Below are 23,476 nucleotides of genomic sequence, written 5' to 3' on the forward strand. Positions count from 1 at the left end.
ATGGGCTCATCCTGTTACAAGGGCACACATGGCTGTGAAGTTACAGAGAAGACCCTGGAACTGCAAAATAGATTAATCAGGAGAGAATGCATATGTAATTTAAGCTGGGGAAGTTAGCAGGTGCACTGAGAAGTAGGAATTTAAAACATCAGTCCTCTCCTTGTACCAAGATTCCAGTATAAATCCCGCAGTAAATATATTCTCTCCTTTTTATAACAAAACACCCACTGCCAATGGAAATAAGTAAATGCTCACTGGGAAAGCGAGGCTCAGGAGGAGCAGAAAATAGCAGCTAATATAAACGCTTGCAGTGGAGTCTGTTGCTAGTCATGCAGATCGCACATTCATCATGGACTGCCTTTGGATGATGTTCCATTTGAATGCATTTTAAGGATTAGTGACCTACCCCCCAACAATTAGTGGTGATGGAACTAGGGAGGTATGTGGGATTTCCCCATCCAACTCTGCCAACAATCTGGCTTGTATCATCTATGACCCATTACGTTGAATGCTGCCCTACCAATAACAACATACTGTGGACCTGCTATAGACTTGACAACCCCATTGAGGTCCTCTATTAATACATAGCTGTCAACTGTCCCTTATTTGGCGGGAAAGTCCCTTATCCCAGCGCTGTCCCTTATTGATGATGTCCCTTAAATTTTCCGGGTTTCAAAGGAAGCAGCTCCACTCCTTCTCTCCCTGCCGACCAGGGAGGAGGGAGGCTCCAACTGTGTTGCTTGGCTGCGTTGCTCACCCAATAAGGAGTCTAAGAACGACTGGGGGGTGGAGCTTGCATGCCTTGTGCCAATCAAATCGGCCGCGTTGCCTGGGGACTCGCCTTTGCTCAGCGCTTCCCAGCGGAGAGGTGACGGTGGTTTTCCTTGCTGAATCCCCTTTGCCGGGTTGCTGCGCTGTGGGAACCACCGCTTGAGGCTTCGTTTGGCTGCTGGCTGGGCTTTCTGCCTTTGGCTCAGAGGGGCTCAGAAGTTGAACATGCCTGTGCTCTGAAAATCCCTTATTTTGGCTGCTGATCCCTTATTTTCGAGGCTGCTGGCCCCTTATTTTCAAATCTGTAAGTTGACAGCTATGTGTTAATAGTCAGAGGCCTCCGTTTGGGTTGGTCGATCACAAGTTGTTCAGGCTGGTGTTGCCTCCTGATCTGTAAGGCCTCTGCCTTCCTCCCTGAAGACCACTCCTCCACTTCCTTGAACTAACCTTGTTTTTGCTAGAGCACAGGTCTTTCATTCCTTGTATGTGGTCACTAGACATCTCCATGGAGTTTGCCTTTTATGTTAATACAAAAGGCTCATGCTGGTGTGATTTACATAATTAGGTAGCCAAAACTGTGCAAACATTTCTGAAGGTTAAATGCAGGTACTCTGCCATCCATGCAGAACCATGAAATTAATTTTATTGTTTATTCTTTCAGGTATGGCAGGCAGGTGCAGCTATGACAATATATTGCTGTAGTGCATTAATCTTGGTTGCGACTGCATCCTTTCAAAAACTTGTAAATGTCTCTGACTGTATTCCTGAAACTTAGTATATAAAAGCTAAAAATAATGTGTATTATTTTTAACAGAATTCATGTACAGTGGTACCTCGGGTTAAGTACTTAATTCGTTCCGGAGGCCCGTTCTTAACCTGAAGCTGTTCTTAACCCGAAGCACCACTTTAGCTAATGGGGCTTCCTGCTGCTGCCGCACCGCTGGAGCACGATTTCTGTTCTCATCCTGAAGCAAAGTTCTTAACCCGAAGTACTATTTCTGGGTTAGCGGAGTCTGTAACCTGAAGCGTATGTAACCCGAGGTACCACTGTAGTTAATTCCCCACTGAGTATATGTTCCTGTATTGATTCCCTTGTGACTGAGAAAATTAGGAAGTACGTGTTAAACTACATTGTGAGTAGCAGTTTTATCATAATCAGGGTTAGGAATATAAAGTTTTAATTAAAAACTCAACATAGCACCTTAATAGGCATTACAGACCGTGAATGTCCTTATTTCACTTACATATTTTGGGTATCAGATTGTGATTTGTGAACCACCGGTGTTCTGCGGTGTGTCTGTGGATTTGTGGTTGAAGGTGGGAATGAACCGTTGCATTAAATATCTAATGGTTTAATAATCAGTGTTTTTTCTCATGGAACTCTGGGAATTGTCACTCTGTAGGGGAATAGGTGTCCCCTAGAAACTCCCAGCACCCATAACAAACTGCAGCTCCCAGGATTCTCTGAAGGAAGCCATGTCTGCCTAGCCTCCAACATTTCTCTGATGAAATTAGGGAAGTCCTATTCCATTATTATTATTATTTTATTTATACCTGACCCATCTGACTGGGTTGCCCCAGCCACTCTGGGCAGCTTCCAAGACATATTAAAACATAAAAAAAATTAAACATAAAAGAACTTCTCTGTGTAGGGCTGCCTTCTAAAGGTAGCATAGTTACTTATCTCATTGGCTTGGAGATCACATAACTCCATGTCCTCCAACATATCTCCAATGAAAATAGGGATGTTTAAACCCATCTGATAACTCCAGGAAGAGAGGGCTGTACACACCACAATAAGGAGTGTATCTTTTGATTTAATGGTGATCCGTAGCTTATTTTTTTTACGTTGTTGCTTTTTTATATAGGTTGTAATCGTTTTACTGATGATTTGTTAATTGTTCTATAAGATTTATGCTGCATTTGTGATGTCCTATCATGTTATTTATTGCTACTTATTGTTTTTAAGCCGCTTTTGGATTCATTTGAATGAAAAGCGGTGTAGAAATATAATAAGTCAAATCAGACAAATCAATTAAATGCATAGAAAACAAGAAAATGGACAATGACTCGCTTGAGCAGGTTAACATTTTTCATGTTGGAGCCTTTCTATAGACAAGGACGGGACGCGGGTGGCGCTGTGGGTTAAACCACAGAGCCTAGGTCAGAAGGTCGGCGGTTCGAATCCCCACGACGGAGTGAGCTCCCGTTGCTCGGTCCCTGCTCCTGCCAACCTAGCAGTTCGAAAGCACGTCAAAGTGCAAGTAGATAAATAGGTACCACTCCAGTGGGAAGGTAAACGGCGTTTCCATGCGCTGCTCTGGTTTGCCAGAAGTGGCTTAGTCATGCTGGCCACATGACCTGGAAGCTGTACACCGGCTCCCTCGGCCAGTAAAGCCAGATGAGCGCCGCAACCCCAGAGTCGGTCATGACTGGACCTAATGGTCAGGGGTCCCTTTACCCTTTACCTTTTTAAAGTTGAGTCACATTTTCCTTTGATACCTCTGTCGTGAAAGACCCATACGCTTTGTACGGAAAACTTCCGGGACTTCCGGGTTAGCGCCATCGACTAATGGCGGATTCCCTCTGAGCTCCGGAGGGAATCGGCTCTGTAGGATCGGGTCTGGCCGCTGCGGTGACGCGGGGACCCTTAAAAATCACAGGCGGTGAAGCCTGTGAACCTGGTGACTCGGCGGGCACCATTTGCGCCCCCCGACCTGTGAAGAGCCTTTTTAAAGGCTTCGGAACAGGGGACGGGGTGAGCGGCGCGGTGCTGAGAGTCGACTGCTTCTCCTGCAGAGTGAAGCCGCATTGCCATGGTCGGAGAGCGCTGACTTCTTCTTTGGAACAATTGGACTCTAAAAGTAACAACCCGTGAGTACTATGGAAATTGGTATCGTAAAGAAAATTTTTTTTTTTTTAAGATTTAGGCACGATCGGGGAAGGTGTAAAAAGGAAATCTGCCTCCCCGTCTTGTAAACAAGTTAAAGCAAAGATCTGCTAACTAAGGTCAAGAGAACCTCTTTTTTCCTTCTTTGGTAAAAGATTTTAATTTCACGGTTTGGCAGTATAAGAAATCTTGCTGGAGGATAAAAGAGCTAATTTTGGGAGCTGAAGTGACACCTTCCCGGACCTGGGAGTGTTCCGCGAGAGAGCCTGTTGATGAGGTACTAAAGAGCTTGACAGCTGTCAAATTAGCTGTCAAGACAGAAAAAGAGAACTTTGTTTCTGCTGCTTCTGCTGGTTATATCTGTTACAATTTTTGTTACAATTTGTTGAAAACAAGGAAGAACTGATACAAACTAACTGGATTTTTGGATTTGAACTGGAATGAACATTAAGAAACCAAAATCCCTCTAGAGGGGTTTTGGGACATTACAAGAATGGCTGGAGGAGGGAGAGTTCATGCTGAATTGGACAGAGTCTTTGTTCTCTTGGGAAAGTTACAAGGCCAAATTGATGTTTTGGCTATAAATGTTACAACTCTGGACTCAACTGTAAACAATATCATGGAACCTGATAAGGATTTGAATCAGGAAGTTTATCCAACTGAACAGAAAGAGAAACTTGACAACATTGAGTACTTGGAGAAGGAGACATATGTTGTCCCTGAAGAAAAGGAAGGAGGAACTGTAATTCTGCAGATGATGAAAGAGGACTTGAGGTTTGACATGATGGCAATGAAGGAAAATAAGAACTTGATGTGGAAAATCTGGCCTGAATTGGAGATGGAAAAAAGGAGAGATCTCCTTATGTGGAGATCTGAAGACCTAAGGATTACAAATTTGCTTAAGGTGGAGGTTGGAGCCTTGGGGACATTTGGTTTTGAAAGGAGTAAGAAACAAGATTTGGGCCCCACCTTTAAGTATGGAGGACTGATTGGAAGAAATATGGATCCTGAAGGACCAGAGTGTTTCCGAGATTTGGTGTTTAATTTTAAGGACTATCAGAAAAACCAGCAGAGAGGAATTGAGAGAGAATTAAGAGCCTCGGATGTGAGGTCTCCAGGCTAATACTAGATTAAGACTGGTGGATATTTGTGGGGGACTGAAACCGGGAAAGGGGGGTGTGGGGCTTGGGAATCCAAAGGGTACATAATTATAATGTGTTTTTACTTTCATTTTGTTTTGGTAATGGGTATGAAATTTGGGGAATTCGTGGAAGGGAACCTGGGTCGACTTTAGAAAGAATGTTTTAAGAATGTGTATTGAGGTACAAGTGTTGATGTTGAAGTTTGGATAAGGTAAAATTGGTTTGTTTTAAAACGGACCAAATTAAAGGAAAATAAGGTTAGCAAAAATAAATTGAGGAAATGAATGAAAGAGAAAAAGTAAAATAATAATATGTTAAATTAAGCATAGAAATAGGTTAAAAATTATGGATAAGGATTTGCTGAATTAACAATTTGAATTGGAATACAAGAAAGGGGGGTATGAGGAGGTCAGGGAAATATGTTATTGAAAAATAGATTTTGTGAACTTTATGTGTTTTTAATTTTTTCTGCTTTTTGTTTTTCTTTTTTTTCTTTTTGACTTTATGTTTTTTTGTATTGTATTAAATTTGAAAATCTTAATAAATATATATTTTTTTTTAAAAACAGAGTCTGTCATGACTAGACCTAATAGTCAGGGGTCCCTTTACCTTTACTATAGACAAGGACAAGGATTGTGTTATAGGTGTTGTGTCCACAATTCATGAGGTGCTCAGCAATGAATGTTCTTGTGGGTGTGGGTGTGGGTGGGTGTGTAAGAGAGAGAGAGAGAGGTGTTTCATGCTCCATTGACCTGTATACACCTTGCCCAATTTAAGAGTTGACTTGGTGTGGTCACGGTGACATTTCACTGGGGCAAAAAGTGCAAGGTGTCCCTTTAAATACTTGTCCTCTCTCTGTGGTTGTTGTGACCATGCTGTGTTGGACTCAGGGACCTGATTCAGACATGTATTCCCCATTTGTGAAAAGGCTCTGTCAGCCACCATACCAACTGGGGCTTTTATCCCTGTGCATGTGGCTGTTGTGCCAGCTTGGCCTCTACTACAAGGAAAGCTCAGATAAGTGGATAAAACCTTTCCTCCGTTTTAACTCTGTTTGACAAGCTCTAATTACAAAGGGCTGCAGCGTATCATCAGCCGCACTTGGTGCAAATGCAAGATTGCAGAGGTTTGACGATCTGAGACTAGGCTTAGGTCTTGTGTGGGAAGAAGGAAAGGCACTCAGAAGTGCGAGATCCGGCGCTCAAAGTTTCTTGAGTTTCCTGAGGGGTTTTCTCTGAAATTTCGAGAAGAAATCTCTACGAGGAGTTGGGTGTGTGTGTGTCAGTAATATTGTTAACAGCTGAGGGCAATAAGAGCACCAGTCCCCCTTTGCAGCTTGGACACAGGTGCAAAAGTGGAACCTCAGGGTTTCTGTACTACATTTTAAGTTCTTTACAATAGTGATAAATTGATTTCATGTGTTTGGTTTTGAATAACTAGAGGCCTTTAAGAGATAGCACCAAGCAGAACGGTAGGATAGCAGCTTCTCATTGGCTCTATTTCTGCCCTGTAACACAGTAAAGCCATTGATTATGGCTTGAATGCATTCAGTCGTTGAATACAGTGCTCATAATCCCTGATCATTGGCCATGCTGGCTGGGGCTGATGGGAGTTGGAGTTCAGCACTGGAGGAGCACAGGTTTCTCACCCCTGCTTTAATGTACTGTATTTTTCGCTCTGTAACATGCACCTGACCATAACACGCATGTAGTTTTTAGAGGAGGAAAACAAGAAAAAATATATTCTAAACGAAACAGTGGATGTATGATTTTTGTGGTTCGTGCTGTGGCCACAGACATGTGATCTGACAGTGAGTTTGGAGTAGCCCAATGCAAAAATCCTGAGGATCCATGTGGATCCGTGCTTTGTAACCACATTTTAAGTGGAGATGGAAGGAAAAGCACTCAAGGGACAAGGAGCACGCGTGGGGTGTGTGGAGAAGGATTCTGCTAATAATGCAGGCGAGGCGTTTAAGGGGAAAAGGAACACGTGTGGGGTGATGCTGCTAATAATGCAGAAGAGGGGTATAAGGGGAGAAGGCTCCTCTCCTCTCCCGCTTTGCTCCTTTAAAGCAAGCAGGCTCTGCTTCTCTCCCTCCTCCCTGGCTTAGCGAGCTGGAAAGCTTTGCTGCTATTTAGCGAGCTGAGTGGGGAGGAGAGAGGGACAGAGAGCCTGCTCGCTTTAAAGCAGCCAACCAGACAGGAGCCACTTACACCTCTGTAAGCGGTTCCTCTCCCGCTTTGCTGTTTCAAAGCGAGCCACGGAGGAGGGAAGGAAGGGGAACCATGGATCCTCTGCTCACGACTGCAGCAGATCTCCCCGCCATCCATAGGCATTCGCTTCATAACACGCACAGACATTTCCCCTTACTTTCTAGGAGGAAAAAAGTGTGTGTTATGGAGCGAAAAATACGGTATGTAACAATTTCATGACTTGCGTGAAATCCTGTCAATTACAGTTCATAGCAGTCAGTCTAGAAATACCTGGTCTTGATATTTTAGTAAATTTCCATATTGAAAATTTTGCATACAGGCATACCTCACGTTGTGTTAGGTTCATGTTGCGTCTTTTCGGCTTGCGAACATGGCAAACCCAGAAGTGTATACTTCCGGGTTTCGCTGCGCATATGTGCACAGAAGTGCTCTATTGTTCCGCGCGCATGCACAGAAGTGGCGCTCTAGTTACGGACTTTTCAGGGTGCGAATGGCACCCCAGAATGGATCAAGTCCATAACTAGAGGTACCACTGTATTTATGTTCATCCAGAAGGTAAAATGAATGTGTATACAGTTGTACCTCGGAAGTTGAACGCCTTGTGAGTTGAACATTTTCGCTCCCGCACACCACAAACCCAGAAGTGAGTGTTCCAGTTTGCAAACGTTTTTTGGAACCCAAACATCCAACGCAGGTTCCGATTGGCTGCAGGAGCTTCCCGCAGCCAATTGGAAGCCGTGCCTTGGTTTCTGAACATTTTGGAAGTCTAACGGACTTGCAGAATAGATTCTGTTTGACTTCCGAGGTACGACTGTATTGCTAGGTCCTGGGGGAGAACGAGCAGGATTGGAACCCCACTGTGTAAAAATGTAACAGTGACTGCACAAGATCCCCCCCAAGAGAATAACTTTGCTGCAGTTCACGAATATCCCAGAGCCAACTGGTGAGCTTTTCAATGTATATTTTCTATAACGTTGCTTGAAACTTTTGCTAGGAGTGGAATGGCGGAGAAAATACAAAATGGGATTTCTAGTCTCAGCTGAACACCAGCACAACTCTTTTTCAGGGATCTGTTTGTGCTGAGTACATCTGATCCCTGCAGTGTATTTGGCCAGAGGTTTCGTGGGGAGCTGTGAAGGTCTCCTGCCTGTAGGTGATTGCAAGCTGGGCAGTTTGCAGGCTGGTGGTTTCCTGGTTGCAGCGTTGAGGCGTCCTGGGATGAAAAGTTACTACTTCCGTGGCTAAATTAAATGTGGCACTAAATGCCTGGCTGCCCCTGAAAATGGCATCTGTTTTTTCTTTCCCCTCAGTAACATCTGGTAGAACTGACCCAATGCCTGGTACGAGGCTGCTAGTAGTGTTATTGCAAAGAGCTTAAGTTTACAACGCTGTGCTGGAGTCATGCGAGTCTACAACGCACATGAGCTGTAGTATTGTTTATAATTTCTCTATGGCTTTGCAGTGCCCAAAGCGTGTGAACACATCTTATTTAATGACTTAGGTCTGCATGGGGACCAGGCAGCTTAATGGGCAAATAAAGAGATTAGTCTTGACATATCTCATTAAGCTGTGGTGCACGCATTCTTGGTGTGAAAGAAAACTGTCCGCTTGCAAAATAATCTCTACATTTGAATCTTGTTAGAACTGGTGTTCTTTATGACTCCCCTCTCCCCTCTCATTGAATGTAGGGCAAATTGACACCAGGTGTTCTCAGAGATGGTATAAGATTGGTTTTAGGGCATGAGTCCAGTGCAGAATTACGTCTTGAAAGGTTTTTAATAAAAACTCAGTTATGTGTTGCTGCTTTCCATTCAATTACTTCCCCCCCCCAAGCTAAGATTTGAACCTCAAATGCTTTCCTCCACAAAATGACTAGTTACGGCTAGTCCAAGACATTTTGGTGCCTGAGGCAGAGATCAGGATGGTGCCTTCCCCCATCCCATGTGCAAAAGCCAACTACATTGGCGATTGCTTCAATGCTGATGATGGCACAGTGGCCTCTACTGTACAAGAGGGCAGCAATGTAGCTGAGGGCACACAGGGCACACTGCCCAATACAGCTCTGTCTGCACTCTTATCTGTCTGCCTAAGGAAGCTGCTTCTTTCTACCTAATGATAGGGCCGGCCTTGCGTTTGCATTCTTCTTTATTTGTGTTTTGGGTTTGCCAGTGAAGGGAGGGGAGAGAGACTCAATTCTCAGTACAGTGGTACCTCGGGTTAAGAACTTAATTCGTTCTGGAGGTCCGTTCTTAACCTGAAACTGTTCTTAACCTGAGGTACCACTTTAGCTAATGGGGTCTCCCACTGCCGCTGCGCGATTTCTGTTCTCATCCTGAAGCAAAGTTCTTAACCCGAGGTACTATTTCTGGTTAGCGGAGTCTGTAACCTGAAGCATCTGTAACCTGAAACGTCTGTAACCCGAGGTACCACTGTAGATTCCGTTGAGTTGTAGAGGACCAAGTAAGTGGGCTGCAAGTGGCTGGCAAGATAAAGGAACTTGTCCTTCTTTCAGAAAACTGAGGTCATCAGGGTCAGGTTATACCCCTCCAAAATGGTGTCCCGGAGTACTCTTCTTTGCTTTCTCTCATTTGCTCCTTTGGGGAAAGATAAAGCACAACATTTAGCAATACAAAATTTATTATACGTTTCCCCACATGCACCAGTTGCGATGGGTCTTAGTGGGTGTCCTTGACCCATGTGTTAAGGGTGTTTTGCTAATTAAGGAATAGCTGCCACTGGGGAATGCCGAAAATGGGTGGGATGGCTGGATGCAGAAGCTATCGGTAAGAGATCTCCCTGTGTTGTTGGTGCTTGGGGCTGCATTAACAGGTTTTTGTCATTTTAGTTTTTCTTGTGGGTTTAGGTGCTGAATGTTCCTCATTCTATCACAGCCCTGATGTAAAAATTGGGCTTTGGCTTTTGCTGCCCAACTGCCCATGGGACTCTTGAGTCCCCTAAGTCCATGATTGGTCAGAGAAGAATGGATGGAGGCAGGATCCAGTTGAAAGCAAGGAAGATATTTATTTTTCTGTTGCATTGCAACAGAGTCCCCTCCCCTCCTTCAAAGGAGGGAGAGACCCTGAACAAAAGTGTGCAGGAACCTTTAAAGACTTTTAACACTGTCCAACCCACTTAGTCAAAGACCACCCCAAAATCATCATACATACCGTATTTTTTGCTCTATAAGACTCACTTTTTCCCTCCTAAAAAGTAAGGGGAAATGTGTGTGCGTCTTATGGAGCAAATGCAGGCTGCGCAGCTCTCCCAGAAGCCAGAACAGCAAGAGGGATCGCTACTTTCGCTGCGCAGCAATCCCTCTTGTTGTTCTGGCTTCTGAAATTCAGAATATTTTTTTTCTTGTTTTCCTCCTCCAAAAACTAGGTGCGTCTTATGGCCTGGTGCGTCTTATAGGGCGAAAAATACGGTACATCATAGGAGCTGGTCTACAGCAGAAATCCTGTCTGCCAGGATACCTGATAATGGTCACTGATTGCATTACCTGGGCAGCCTGGCCATTTTTTTTGCGATGGTTAATACTTTAGTTCCTGAATCCAGGTCACAGGCTCACTTTATTCCTACACAAATATGCCCTTAAGACAAGATTGGTACATCATAGGAGCTGGTCTACAGCAGAAATCCTGTCTGCCAGGATACCTGATAATGGTCACTGATTGCATTACCTGGGCAGCCTGGCCATTTTTTTTGCGATGGTTAATACTTTAGTTCCTGAATCCAGGTCACAGGCTCACTTTATTCCTACACAAATATGCCCTTAAGACAAGATTGGTAAGCAAAAAGACAATGGGAAGGCTTTCCCCATTTGCCTCCCTTACTGCAGAGGAATATTTGAGGTCATTGAGAGAGTCAAAATGGCTTCAGGATTGCTCTCCTGTACTATTTCAGACACGTGGTTTATATCATGGGTAGGCAAACTAAGGTCCGGGGGCCGGATCCGGCCCAATCGCCCTCTAAATCCGGCCTGTGGATGGCCCAGGAATCAGCGTGCTTTTACATGAGTAGAATGTGTGCTTTTATTTAAAATGCATCTCTGAGTTATTTGTGGGGCCTGCCTGGTGTTTTTACATGAGTAGAATGTGTGCTTTTATTTAAAATGCATCTCTGGGTTATTTGTGGGGCCTGCCTGGTGTTTTTACATGAGTAGAATGTGTGCTTTTATTTAAAATGCATCTCTGGGTTATTTGTGGGGCCTGCCTGGTGTTTTTACATGAGTAGAATGTGTGCTTTTATTTAAAATGCATCTCTGGGTTATTTGTGGGGCCTGCCTGGTGTTTTTACATGAGTAGAATGTGTGCTTTTATTTAAAATGCATCTCTGGGTTATTTGTGGGGCCTGCCTGGTGTTTTTACATGAGTAGAATGTGTCCTTTTATTTAAAATGCATCTCTGGGTTATTTGTGGGGCATAGGAATTTGTTCATTTTCCCCCCTTCAAAATATAGTCCGGCCCCCCACAAGGTCTGAGGGACAGTGGACCGGCCCCCTGCTGAAAAAGTTTGCTGACCCCTGGTTTATATATTTAGATATGTGTGCATTTATGAATATTTATTCTATATTTGAGACCTTAAAATTCTTATAACGGCCCCAAGTAGATAGCGGAACTCTGTTGCAAGATCACACTTGCAGCTGTTGCTCACAAATTTGCTCTCAAAGGCAAACATTCTCCATGATGTCTGTAGCACAAAGCATGGAAAGCTGGTTGGCTGGAGACTTGCTAGTCTTTTTAATGCCCTTTGCAACTCTTGAGGAAGAAGTGGGGAGTTAGGAGATTGGTCAAGCACTGAGTCAGCTTCGCCACAGAGACTGCAGGTGACTCTCACCACATATGGCTTAACAGAGCAACCATATAGGGTATTTTCAAATTATAGCTATACGTCAGCCGGGTGCTTCTTGGGTATGCTGTTCTTAAAATCACATTGCACCCATTTGCTATTAAATTGCAAAATCAAAAGCTTGTCGAAGAGATTTATAGGGGGTTGTATTCTTCTTACAAGGGGCGCGGGTGGCGCTGTGGGTTAAACCACAGAGCCTAGGACTTGCCGATCAGAAGGTCGGCAGTTCGAATCCCCACGACGGGGTGAGCTCCCGTTGCTCAGTCCCTGCTCCTGCCAACCTTGCAGTTCAAAAGCACGAGAAAAGTGCAAGTAGATAAATAGGTACTGCTCTGGCAGGAAGGTAAACGGCGTTTCCATGTGCTGCTGTGGTTTGCCAGAAGCGGCTTAGTCATGCTGGCCACATGACCTGGAAGCTGTACGCCGGCTCCCTCAGCCAATAAAGCGAGATGAGCGCTGCAACCCCAGAGTTGGTCATGACTGGACTTGATGGTCAAGGGTCCCTTTACCTTTTCTAGTCTTCTTACAATCAAGTCAATGAGTGGGTTCCTCAAGTGGGGGCACCAAACCTTTAAAGCACATGGCTCACACAAAGAATCTTGGGAACTGTAGTTTACCTCTCACAGAGCTACAACTCCCAGCACCCTGAGCAAACCACAGTTCCCAGGATTCTGTGCAGGAAGTCGTCTGCTTTCAGTATAATGTGTTCACTGCCCCCAGTTTACATTTCCATGACCCCTGTGAGTAAGACACTAGTAGGACACTTCAAAATGGCGGCCGTACATTAACTTTTTATGTGAGCCAATTGTTGAGTTTTCTGGATTTCTAACAACTGAGCTCAAGGCCTATGTACATTAAACTTACGATAAATCTCTCCACTTCTATTCATTTCCTGCCTAAATGTGTTATGCTTAAGGAATAAGCAGAAACTGTATTCTCCCAAATTGCTGCCATTTGGAGATTGGGATAAGTAGGTAGTAGTAGTAGTAGTAGTAGTAGTAGTAGTAGTAGTAGTAGTAGTAATAATAATAATAATAATAATAATAATAATAATAATAATAATAATACAGCTGCTTTAATGCTTCAGTCAGTCTTTCTCTGCCTCTGCGCATGCATTTTAAACATGGACTGGTGGGTTTTTTTTATAAAAAAACATTACTGAGAGAAAAGCCATACGTATGGCATTAGTGTAAAACTAAAATGCTCAGCTTGTAGTCTTTAGTTAGAGAAAACCTCATTGCGTTAATTTCCTGTTATCACTGAACTAAGCAGAGAAGAGTGAAGCATCGGTTCCTAGTTTCCGGAGTTGAAACATTCTGAGAGAACCATATGTGCCAAATATCTGTGGCCTGGCTTTTAAAAATGTCTGTCAGGTTGCTGCTCAGCACAGTAGATAAAGGGAAAAAAAATATAGGGAGTTTAAAAAGAAATTACAGAGAGGAGTGGGCGTTGAGACTTCTTTGGGGAGTGCGGCTTCCAAGAAAAATGAAATTGTCTTATTCACGACAGGATAATTCCCTTCAATATTATTGACAGCTCTTCTAGACTTTGAGATTTGTTTGCTTTACAGGTAACATGTTACTGGGATTATTTTTTTTAACTTCTTCATTCTTGGCACTAATCTCAAGTTGCATTCATTATTTGCTTCCATTTATAGCCCACCTTGTGATCAATATTCCAGACTGGTATGAGAAAGAAAAAGCAGAATAAAATTATTGAGACTGAAAGGAAGGTCAATACTGAGCCTCTTTTGTAGGAGGAGGAACAGATATCCACAAAGTAACTCACTAAGATAACAGCTGAACTGGGATCTGAATCGACCTTTTCCAAGTCTAGCACTTTACCCAATGAAGTAAATACACATTTTCTGTATCTAATATATGTAGTCTACTGTTCTCTATTTATTTATTTATTTATTTGTTGGAAAAATAGTGTGTGATCTCCCTCTCTCTCTGTATATAGAGATCTCTATATCGATATAACTTTAATGAATAATAATAACAACCAGTGCTATTTTTATTGGAAAAGAGGTGCTGGAATTCACCACGAAAACCTCCCTTGTTCTCTTATAATGGCAATGGCGCCCAACTGAGAAGTGCCAGAACTGAGTTCTGTCGTGTTCCGGCTGAAAAAAGTCCTAATAATAATAATAATAATACATATACATTATATCCAAGATTCAGTAGGCTTACAATAAATGAAAAGTCCCTAGATAATGTGTTCCTCGTGTTCACGTTCATCTTGATATAATTGGCAATTTAATTGAATACCACAGGGTCGTGTCAGAAGTGGTACAAGATGTATTCCCTTCTCTTCTCCCTGTGCCCTGGATGTTTGCAGAAATTGTCCTTGCTCATTTCTTTGGGGGGGTTGGAGGGACTTGGAATGGTGAGGAGGAATAGGAGATCCCCTTGGCAAAAGTGCTGCTCTGGCCGGCTGCAACCCATAGTTATTATTACTGTGGAAAAGGAAACAGGATGGAGTTGGCAGCAGGAGCACGCCATTAATGGAAAGGAGCGAAAGTGGCTGAAATGGTCTGGGATTTCCTGCCCCAGTAAATGAATAAAACCTCCGAAACAGCGTTCCGTATTCCCGATTCGTGTAAACGAATCTCGCCTGAGTTTGCAGATTTTGCTGGGGGGGGGGGGAAGAACCGCTTGCGAGTTAGAGCAACGCATTTTTATAACAACAGGAAGCCCAGGATTAGGGAAGTTAAAGCCTTTTTTTGCCATCGGTCCTATTTCTCAAGAGACTTTCTCAGCCGACATGCTTTCAAACCCAGCAGATGAAAGCCAACTTGACCACAGGGGGATTTCAGTGCAAACGGGCCTTGCAGAGGAGATTTTGTATGCCTTCAGACTGTTGCTGCCTCTCCTGCATCTGGCAAAGCAAGTGGAAAATGTTCTTGTTGGCTTTTAGTGGGTCACTAGAGAGCAAAATGTTTACATCCTACCCTTTAAAGAGAGGAGGTGGAGGGGAGAGAGAGAGACAGAGAGGTTTCCAGATCGTGTTAATAGACGCAACACAATGCTCTTTAGTTAACTGCAATAGTCTGCACTTGTGAAGAAGGCAAGATTGATGTGATGTGATGTGTATCACAACTCTCTTATTCACTTCAACTTGCTTTTCCTTTAAACTCTCCGTACCATCCAAAGTTTTACAGAGACACTTTCAAGGATCCATTACCTAAGCACCCCTCCTCATCTTATCTCCTGAACATTGCATTGCATTCATTTTCTCCCTATTAGCCTGTCTTGTGTTGGCTTCTGAATCAGAGTGTTTTGGCGAACTAAACTGTTAGGGTTTATTTATTTATATTGACTAAACTTATTAAGACAGGAGCGCCTGGCGTGCTCTGGTTCATGGGGTCACAAAGAGTCGGACACGACTAAACGACTAAACAACACAAAACTTGCTAGTTCACTGGTCACCCGAAGCTTTCCAAGCAGCTTGCATTATAGAAAAATACACAACAAATGCAAGAAGGAGGGGAATCCTATAATACATTAACATTTCAGACATCCTGCAACTTAGGGTTCTAGCTACTGCTAGGCCTAGTCAGAGTAGGCCTATTGAAATCACTGGGCATGACTAATTTAGGCCTATTAATTTCAGTGGGTCTACTCGATGAGTAGGGCTTAGTTGGCTACAACCCATTATCTTTTTTTCTTTTTAAACCTACAACAATCTCACAATGAACATGATTGTACACGACTACTTAATAGAGATCAGATGTAGTCTAACCCCTGTGTAAGCTTTTTGCAAGCCAAGCAGGACGAATGATTAAAAAAACAGGTTTCTGGAGGGGAGTGTGTGTGTGTTTGTGTGTTTAAGTAAGAGTTTGGAAACTAGATTTTCATGCTATAGTGTCCTTTTATTTCCTTTTCCTTTTGGATTCTGTTGCCGTCATCCTTCGAAGCTCCTAATAAGGCTGGTAGCTTTAAAAGAGATTAGCAAGAGATTAACAAAGCTGGTGGCTTAAATAAAAAAAGGGGGGGTCGGGAAATCTTGTGAGGAAAAGCCAGCCAAAATGTCCAGTGAAACATTTTCCTGGTGAAGAAAAGTGTCAGTGAGAGGATAATGATTCTCAAGGCCAAAAGACTAGATATCTCAAGAACGAGGAAAGCGGAGTGTTGTGTTGTTGTCATCGTCAAGGTTGTTTATATTGAGCAGAATTGACATGGACTGCTTTTGGGGGTGGGCTTTGGCATACCTGGTGACATTGGTAGATAGCCATTTTTTTAATTAAAAAAAAATCCACAGTGCCTCAGGACGACCAGTGTTGCATTGCTCTGGGGCATACTGGAAAATCCTAAGCAATTTAAAATGCTATTTGTAGTTACCCAGGGAAGGCTATGGGTGGACTGTGGGGATACTGGAGCTCCAGAGTGCTGGTTGTGGATGGTGAGGCCTGGCAAGGAAAGGGGCAAAATACAGGTTAAACGAGCTGGGCATGTTAGTTATAGTTAGCCCATTCATTTCCCAGGTGAACCTGGGTTGTATTTTAAAAAATAAATTGTACAGTTAAAGGTTCTCATGAGCCCAAAACCATGTGTGGTGTCTCCAGCCATTTTCTTCTGGGGGCAGGGGGTGCTGTGTGAGAGAGAGATTTTCCCTGCTTGCGACTTCTCCCCTCAAAATCTCTCCATCCTCCCCTGAGCTGACATTTTGCTTCTGTAAGGTGGATAATGTTGTGGTGCAGATTTGAAGCAAAAAAAGAAGTTGGAGGTGGAAGGATTAAACGCCCCCTCCTTCCTCCTCCCCGTTTTCTCTGTTCAGAATGACATCCTCCCAAAGCTGCTTAGTTCTGTTTTTGGTTACTGTACTGTACTTCGGTTTCTAATTCTTCTCAAATGCTTTATAAATACCTGATTTTCACTGTGCCTTCTTGATAATTTCAATTTTGGCATGTGAACCGCTTCAAGGTGTATCACAACCAAGTTGGTATATAAATCATGTCAAATAAATCTCTCTCTCTGTTGTTAAAAGTTTGGAATTAACTGCCCTAAAATATTTTCTTTGAATTTTCTGAGGTCTGCCCCCCCCCCCGCTCCCACACTTGCAGATTTTAGTATTGGAGATGATATTTGAAGAGTGGATCATAATCACATTCCCCCCCCCTTCGCCTGTTGAACTACCATAAACTATGGGAGAGGGTTGGAATTGCCATCATGAAAAAGAGTGAGTTGAAAATGGAAGGGAAATTCATCTCTGCTCTTTTTCCTTTTCAGAAGTGGCACACACATTTCAAAAATGCCTATTTTCAGAACCCCACCCGCTTGGTTTGAGAAATGTAGGTCCGTCTTGTTGTCAAAACACACACAGCTCAGTTGTTGCAATTTTCTGTGGTAGGAGAATGGCCAGGTTCCAGGGGGAGAGTGCAGGAATTGGCCTCTGTTTCACCTGGAAACATTAGCAATCCTGAGGGCAGGAGTCTGGTTATACACAGAAAAATGGAAATGAGCCATTTTGAAGCCAAGCTTCTGGCCAAAATTAGCTCAGAAAGCCGAAGGGGAAAAATCTGTATTTACTCAGTGTACACCTCTAGCATACTGAGCAACCTGACTGAAGATCTATAATGTTATTTATAGGGCTTCAAGACCTATTATTATGAGGTCTTATTATTAGACTTGCTCTTTAAGGGCTTAAAGACATTTGTGTATGTGTAAAGGATGCGTCAGCAACTAAGCGAAGGCCCGCTATGAACATCATGCTCCCTGTTAGCCAATTTGTGGTTTTAGATTAGGGGGTCAGTGTTACTTCTGAAATGCAAGTGACAGCTATTGCAAGTTAAGCGGTGAGATGAACAGTTACTAGCAGCTTGAGTAAATAACCAGCTTTTAACCAGGCACCAAACTGAATAAGGTTATTGCCAAGCAAATATCAGATGAGAGGGCATTCCACAAGTGGGGTGCCGTCACAGAGAAGGCCCTGTGCGGTGTCACCAAGTAATGTATAACACCCAAAGGTGGGACTTTAAGGAGGGACTCCCCAAAAGATTTCACGACACTCGGGCACCAAGGTGACTTCAGTGATCCACTATATTAGATGACTTTAATGATACATTTTACATCCCTGGGTAATACTGGCCAGATCTGATAGAATGGGGGAAGAGATTTGACTGTTACGAAGTGTGTCTCAAGCATCAAATTATTTATTTTAAAAAAGGTGTAGCACAGCACTGATTGTCAGCTGATCATGGGGAAGTGCTGCATACAAGGTTTCCCAAGCGCCAACCATCAGCTGATAGTTAGTGCTTGGGAAGCACTTGATGTCAAACGGCATACAGGTGAAACTCGGAAAATTAGAATACAGTGGTATCTCAGGTTAAGTACTTAATTCGTTCCGGAGGTCCGTACTTAACCTGAAACTGTTCTTAACCTGAAGCACTACTTTCGCTAATGGGGCCTCCAGCTGCCACCGCGCTGCCGGAGCACGATTTCTGTTCTCACCCTGAAGCAAAGTTCTTAACCTGAAGCAATATTTCTGGGTTAGTGGAGTCTGTAACCTGAAGCGTATGTAACCTGAAGCGTACGTAACCTGAGGTACCACTGTATCCTCAAATCAACACAGACTGTGGAAACTTCAAACTGGACTTCAAGCATCTGGCATTGTGTACCTCTCCATTCTTCCTCCAGACTCTGGGTCCTTGGTTTTCAAATGAGATGCAAAAGCTGCTCCCATCAGAAAAGAGATTTGGGGAGCCATGTCATCAGCTGGTGTTGGTCCACTGTGCTTCATTAAGTCCAGGGTCAACACAGCCGTCTACCAGGAAATTTTGGAGCACTTTATGCTTCCTTCCGCAGACGAGCTTTATGGGGATGCTGACTTCATTTTCCAGCAGGACCTTGGCACCTGCCCACACCCCCAAAGTACCAAAACCTGGTTCAATGCCCATGGGAGTACTGTGCTTGATTGGCCAACAAACTTGCCTGACCTGAACCCCATAGAGAATCAATGGGGCATTGCCAAGAGAAAGATGAGAGACATGAGACTGAGCAATGCAGAAGAGTTGAAGGCTGCTATTGAAGCTTCCTAGTCTTCCATAACACCTCAGCAGTGCCACTGGCTGATAGCATCCATGCCACGCTGCATTGAGGCAGTAATTTATGCAAAAGGGGCCCAAACCAAGTACTGAGTACATATGCATGCTTCTACTTCTCAGAGGTCCAATATTGCTCTATTTGCAGTCCTTGTTTTGCTGATTTCATTTAATATTCTAATTTTCTGAGATTGTTAATTTGGGGTTTTCATCAGCTGTACGTCATAATCACCACAATTATAACAAATAAAGGCTTGAGATATCTCGCTTTGCATGTCATGTATCTATCTCATATATTAGCTTCACCTTTTAAGTCGAATTACTGAAATAAATGAACTTTTCCACGATATTCTAATTTTCCGAGTTTCACCTGTAGGCAAAAAAATGTTACCTGATGTCATTAGGGCAGGAGGTGAAATGGTATGTGGGTGGCTTTGCCCATGTGCCATACTTGGTCCTCGGGGGTGAACGGAGATAAGGATCTGGCGCCCCAGCCCCAGCCAGCTCCCCACCTCTGCTTCATGATCATGCTTTTAAATAAGTTTAAAGGATGTTAAGAACCACGGATAGATCTCGCCTCTAAATATAGACTGAAAGGGGCAGCTTATGGTGAACTCTCGGAGCAGATGTTTCTTTCAGTCTCATCAGTAATATTTTCCAACTGCTGAAGGACCAGCTGCTTAATTATTTCCTGCTTTAGCCATTCACACTATATCCTAGATTCCATGAATGCGGCAGCAATGATGTCAGTTTCCCAAGCACCCTTCCACTGCATAGAAACATATGAACATTGTGTGTGCGCGCCTATGGTTATAAGTGCTGTGCAAAGGCAAAGGCTGCTTTTTCTCCGGGGACAGGCTATGGGTTCAAGTGCCCCCTTTCTTACTCCAGTGCAAAATCACCCTCTCTTCTCTGGCCTTTGTTAGCAGACAGCCAGGAGAATATGGTATTCAGAGTGCATATGTTTTTAAAGTTGCAGAAGGATGTTGACCAGTTCAGAAATCTAGCAGGCAGTTATAAAGAACCATTGTTAGCAGCTGAGATAGTAGCGCATAGAGGGTTGTTGGTGTAAGTCAGTCTTGGCCTGTTACAGGGTTCAAGTTGGTTCACAATATCATTCCCCCCAAGCCACCCAACCATCAGTTGATGTCACTTGCGATGTCTTATTGTTTCCATTGATGTATTGGATGTTTTGCACTTTCATTGTATATTTATTTTGTATTAATATGGTACAGTGTTGCCCACTGCTTTTGGGGGGGAGGATTTGCACTAAAAAGCAGTTTGCTCTATAAGACGCAGCCGACCATAAGACACACCTAGTCTTTAGAGGAAGAAAACAAGAAAAAAAAAATTATGAATCAAATGTTGTTGAAAAGGCTTTCCGCAGCTATCCCTGAAGCCAGAACAGCAAGAGGGATTGCTGCGCAACAATCCCTCTTGCAGTTCTGGCTTCAGCAAAAATAACATAAAGCCTCTTCGGTGCAGTGGAATGAACGCTCCCACTGCGCTGAAGAGGCTTCGCACAGCATCCGCTCCATAAGACGCACACACATTTCCCCTTACTTTTTAGGAGGGAAAAAGTGCGTCTTACAGAGTGAAAAATACAGTAAATAAACCAGGCCATATCAAAACCATGCCATCTGATGGGCGGAAGAGCAGCTTAAATCCTGTGTTGGCTGCACGCCTCTTTCCCTTGCAGGAAACAGGGGTGTGTGGCCAAAGCAGCAGGATTTAATGCCCCCAATCCTCAACCGACTAGCGGGCAGTTGATTTAGATTTCAGGGCAGTCTAGTGTAAATACGACATTTAACATGGCTGGAAATATCTTGGAGCGTGTAATGGGTTTGACATTCAATCATTCCCCCTTCTCTTATTTTTTGTCTCTTCTAGCCCCCGCTGGTCCAAGCAATTTTCAATGGTGATCCTGATGAGATACGTATGTTGATCTACAAAACAGAAGATGTCAATGCTCTGGTAAGTGACTGTGTCTAATCCCCCCACCCAAAAAAACCTTGTCTTAGGAGATTTGACCAGCAGAAATGCTGATTCATATTTTTTTCGAGGGGCAGAGGAACTTTGTCCTTCCTCTACCCAAAGCCTAGAGGCCTATTCTCAAGATTTGGGCCCCATCTCTAGTAAAGTACACTTGGGGTCATTTTTATACCTTAATAGCTAATGGGACCAACAGTCAAGAAGGCGGTTTCTGCACGTGCTGCAGAGAGAAGGGAGGGGCAGATGAGGCTCATCAATCTGAGAAGGTAGCCTATCTAGGAGAAGGAAAACTCTGAACCTCAACCTCTGCTGCCTTGCGGGACATCTTTGGGAGAAGAAAAGGCTAAAGAGTAAATTCTACACAAATCCGAAGTGAATCCCTAAGATGATGATGATGATTATTATTTATTTGTACCCTGCCCATCTGGCTGGGTTTCCCAGCCACTCTGGTTTCCACAGAAACCAAAAATACATTAAAATGTCACACATTAAAAACTTCCCTTAAGATGTCTTCCGAATGTCAGGTAGTTGTTTATCTCTTTGACATCTGAAGGGAGGGCGTTCCACAGGGCGGGCGCCACTACCGAGAAGGCCCTCTGCCTGGTTCCCTGTAACCTCACTTCTCGCAATGAGGGAACCGCCAGAAGGCCCTCGGCGCTGGACCTCAGTGTCCGGGCTGAATGATGGGGGTGGAGATGCTCCTTCAGGTATATAGGACCGAGGCCATTTAGGGCTTTAAAGGTCAACACCAACACTTTGAATTGTGCTCGGAAACGTACTGGGAGCCCATGCAGATCTCTCAGGACCGGTGTTATGTGGTCCCGGCGGCTGCTCCCAGTCACCAGTCTAGCTGCCACATTCTGGATTAATTGCAGTTTCCGGGTCACCTTCAAAGGTAGCCCCATGTAGAGCACATTGCAGTAGTCCAAGCGGGAGATAACTAGAGCATGCACCACTCTGGCAAGACAGTCCGCAGGCAGGTAGGCTCTCAGCCTGCGTACCAGATGGTTGGATGACATCTTGTATGCCTCCTGGCAACTCCTGCAGCCAAGCTGGTGTTAAACGTATTGCTATGCTTTCCTTTGGACCACACCAGCAAGGCCGAGCGGGATGGGGTGGGGGTCTTGTTGTCTGGGCAGGCCAGGACCTCCATACACACTGCCCAGGCTTGCGCACTTTGAAAGTTCACTTCGGTGCTGGCAATGCAACAGTTTGACTTCACCCCCAAAGGCAGACTCCATTGTCTCTTGAGACAGACAGATGCCAAAGACAAGCTATGACAATTCTCCCTTCCCTGCTTTTTCTAAGTGGAGAGATTTATGTAGGAGTGGCTTGCCTAAGGAATAATCCCAAGTGGTATGAAATTCTCCCACTGGTGTTGGCCAGAGAGAGAGACTTAGTTGTTGTACTTAACCAGCTGCTGAAAAATGCAATTGTCTAATTATCATGATTTTCAAATTCCAAGTCTAGCAACAGCCCTGTTGGGAAGTGTGAATGGAAGATGAGATGATCATTTTCATCCATTTTCATGTGTCTGGGTCGGACTGTCACCTGTGATCTGTTTTTACTGGCTTTCTGCTTTCCTCTCTGTGAGGAATTTTCTGCACAATTTTCGTGATAGTCCAGTAAATCAGGGTTGGGGAACCTTTCTCCTGGATCAACTTAGACAGGTGAGTGGGATGATCCAGTTGTTTAAATTCCACAGTGAGGTTCCCAAGTTCCTGGCAGCCAGGCCACCACAGAATAAAACTTTGTCATTTCAAGCAGAAAAGGCTGCTGTTCCTTTAACCGATGAAGAACTGTTGTACGGTTTAAAACTACAATATAATTGTGGTATGTCATTTTGGTTCTTTAGAGTGGCCATTGTCATGTTTGCTGCGTAATGTGCATGACTGCCCTGGGGAAATTGGAACAGAATTCTTTGTTTTCCTCCCTAATCTGCTTGCATGGGTTAAAAATATTACCGTATGTGGACATAAAACAGACTTCTCCTTCAGCGACATACTTGTTGGGGTTTGGAAAACCACTTGTTTCGTTCATGCAGTTAAGACGGCTCCATTTTTCTTACTGAACATGAGGAGAAATGAGATGCTGCTTTTTCGTTTATGGCATTGTTGATTTCTTATCTGTTCACTCCTCGTTGTAAACACACTGTTCCTGCATGTGGCTTCACTGGCCCACTGCCCACAGCTACAAGGAAGTTTTGAATTCCTGTTATCGAGTTTTGTAGAGCATCATTGTCTTGTGCCCAACCTAAATAATGTGGATAGTTCAGGGAGCCAGCTAAGTAGACTCCCTGACTTTGTGAAGGCTGCCAGCTAGCTTAATTAAACCACATCTCGTCCTATATCTTAAAGAACCAATGCTTCCTGGCTAAATTAACCTTCCTTATCAATATCACAGACCCAATTTTCTGATCTGTTGTTTTCCCTGTCTGATTGACATAGACAGCCTGTTCACCATAGCTTTAAAACAAATTATTTCCCTCAAAGAATTCTGGCCCTTTAGTCTCCTCCTCACAGAGTTACAATTCTCAGCAGCCCTTTATATCAAACTGCAGTGCCCTGAATTTTTTGTG

At 43.8% G+C, this 23,476-nt stretch overlaps 1 protein-coding gene across 6 annotated transcripts in view; it reads left to right on the forward strand.

The window, feature by feature from the left end:
• The window catches only part of ANKRD44 (ankyrin repeat domain 44), a 164,286-nt gene that overhangs the window by 45,583 nt on the left and 95,227 nt on the right, over positions 1 to 23,476 (forward strand). For all 6 annotated transcript variants that reach the window (XM_053361757.1, XM_053361775.1, XM_053361793.1 and 3 more), the window contains exon 2: positions 20,797 to 20,880. In XM_053361757.1, coding sequence (XP_053217732.1) covers positions 20,797 to 20,880 — 84 coding nt within the window. The remainder of the gene's footprint in view (positions 1 to 20,796; positions 20,881 to 23,476) is intronic.

This window comes from Podarcis raffonei, chromosome 1 (assembly GCF_027172205.1).
Source record: "Podarcis raffonei isolate rPodRaf1 chromosome 1, rPodRaf1.pri, whole genome shotgun sequence".
NCBI lineage: Eukaryota > Metazoa > Chordata > Lepidosauria > Squamata > Lacertidae > Podarcis > Podarcis raffonei.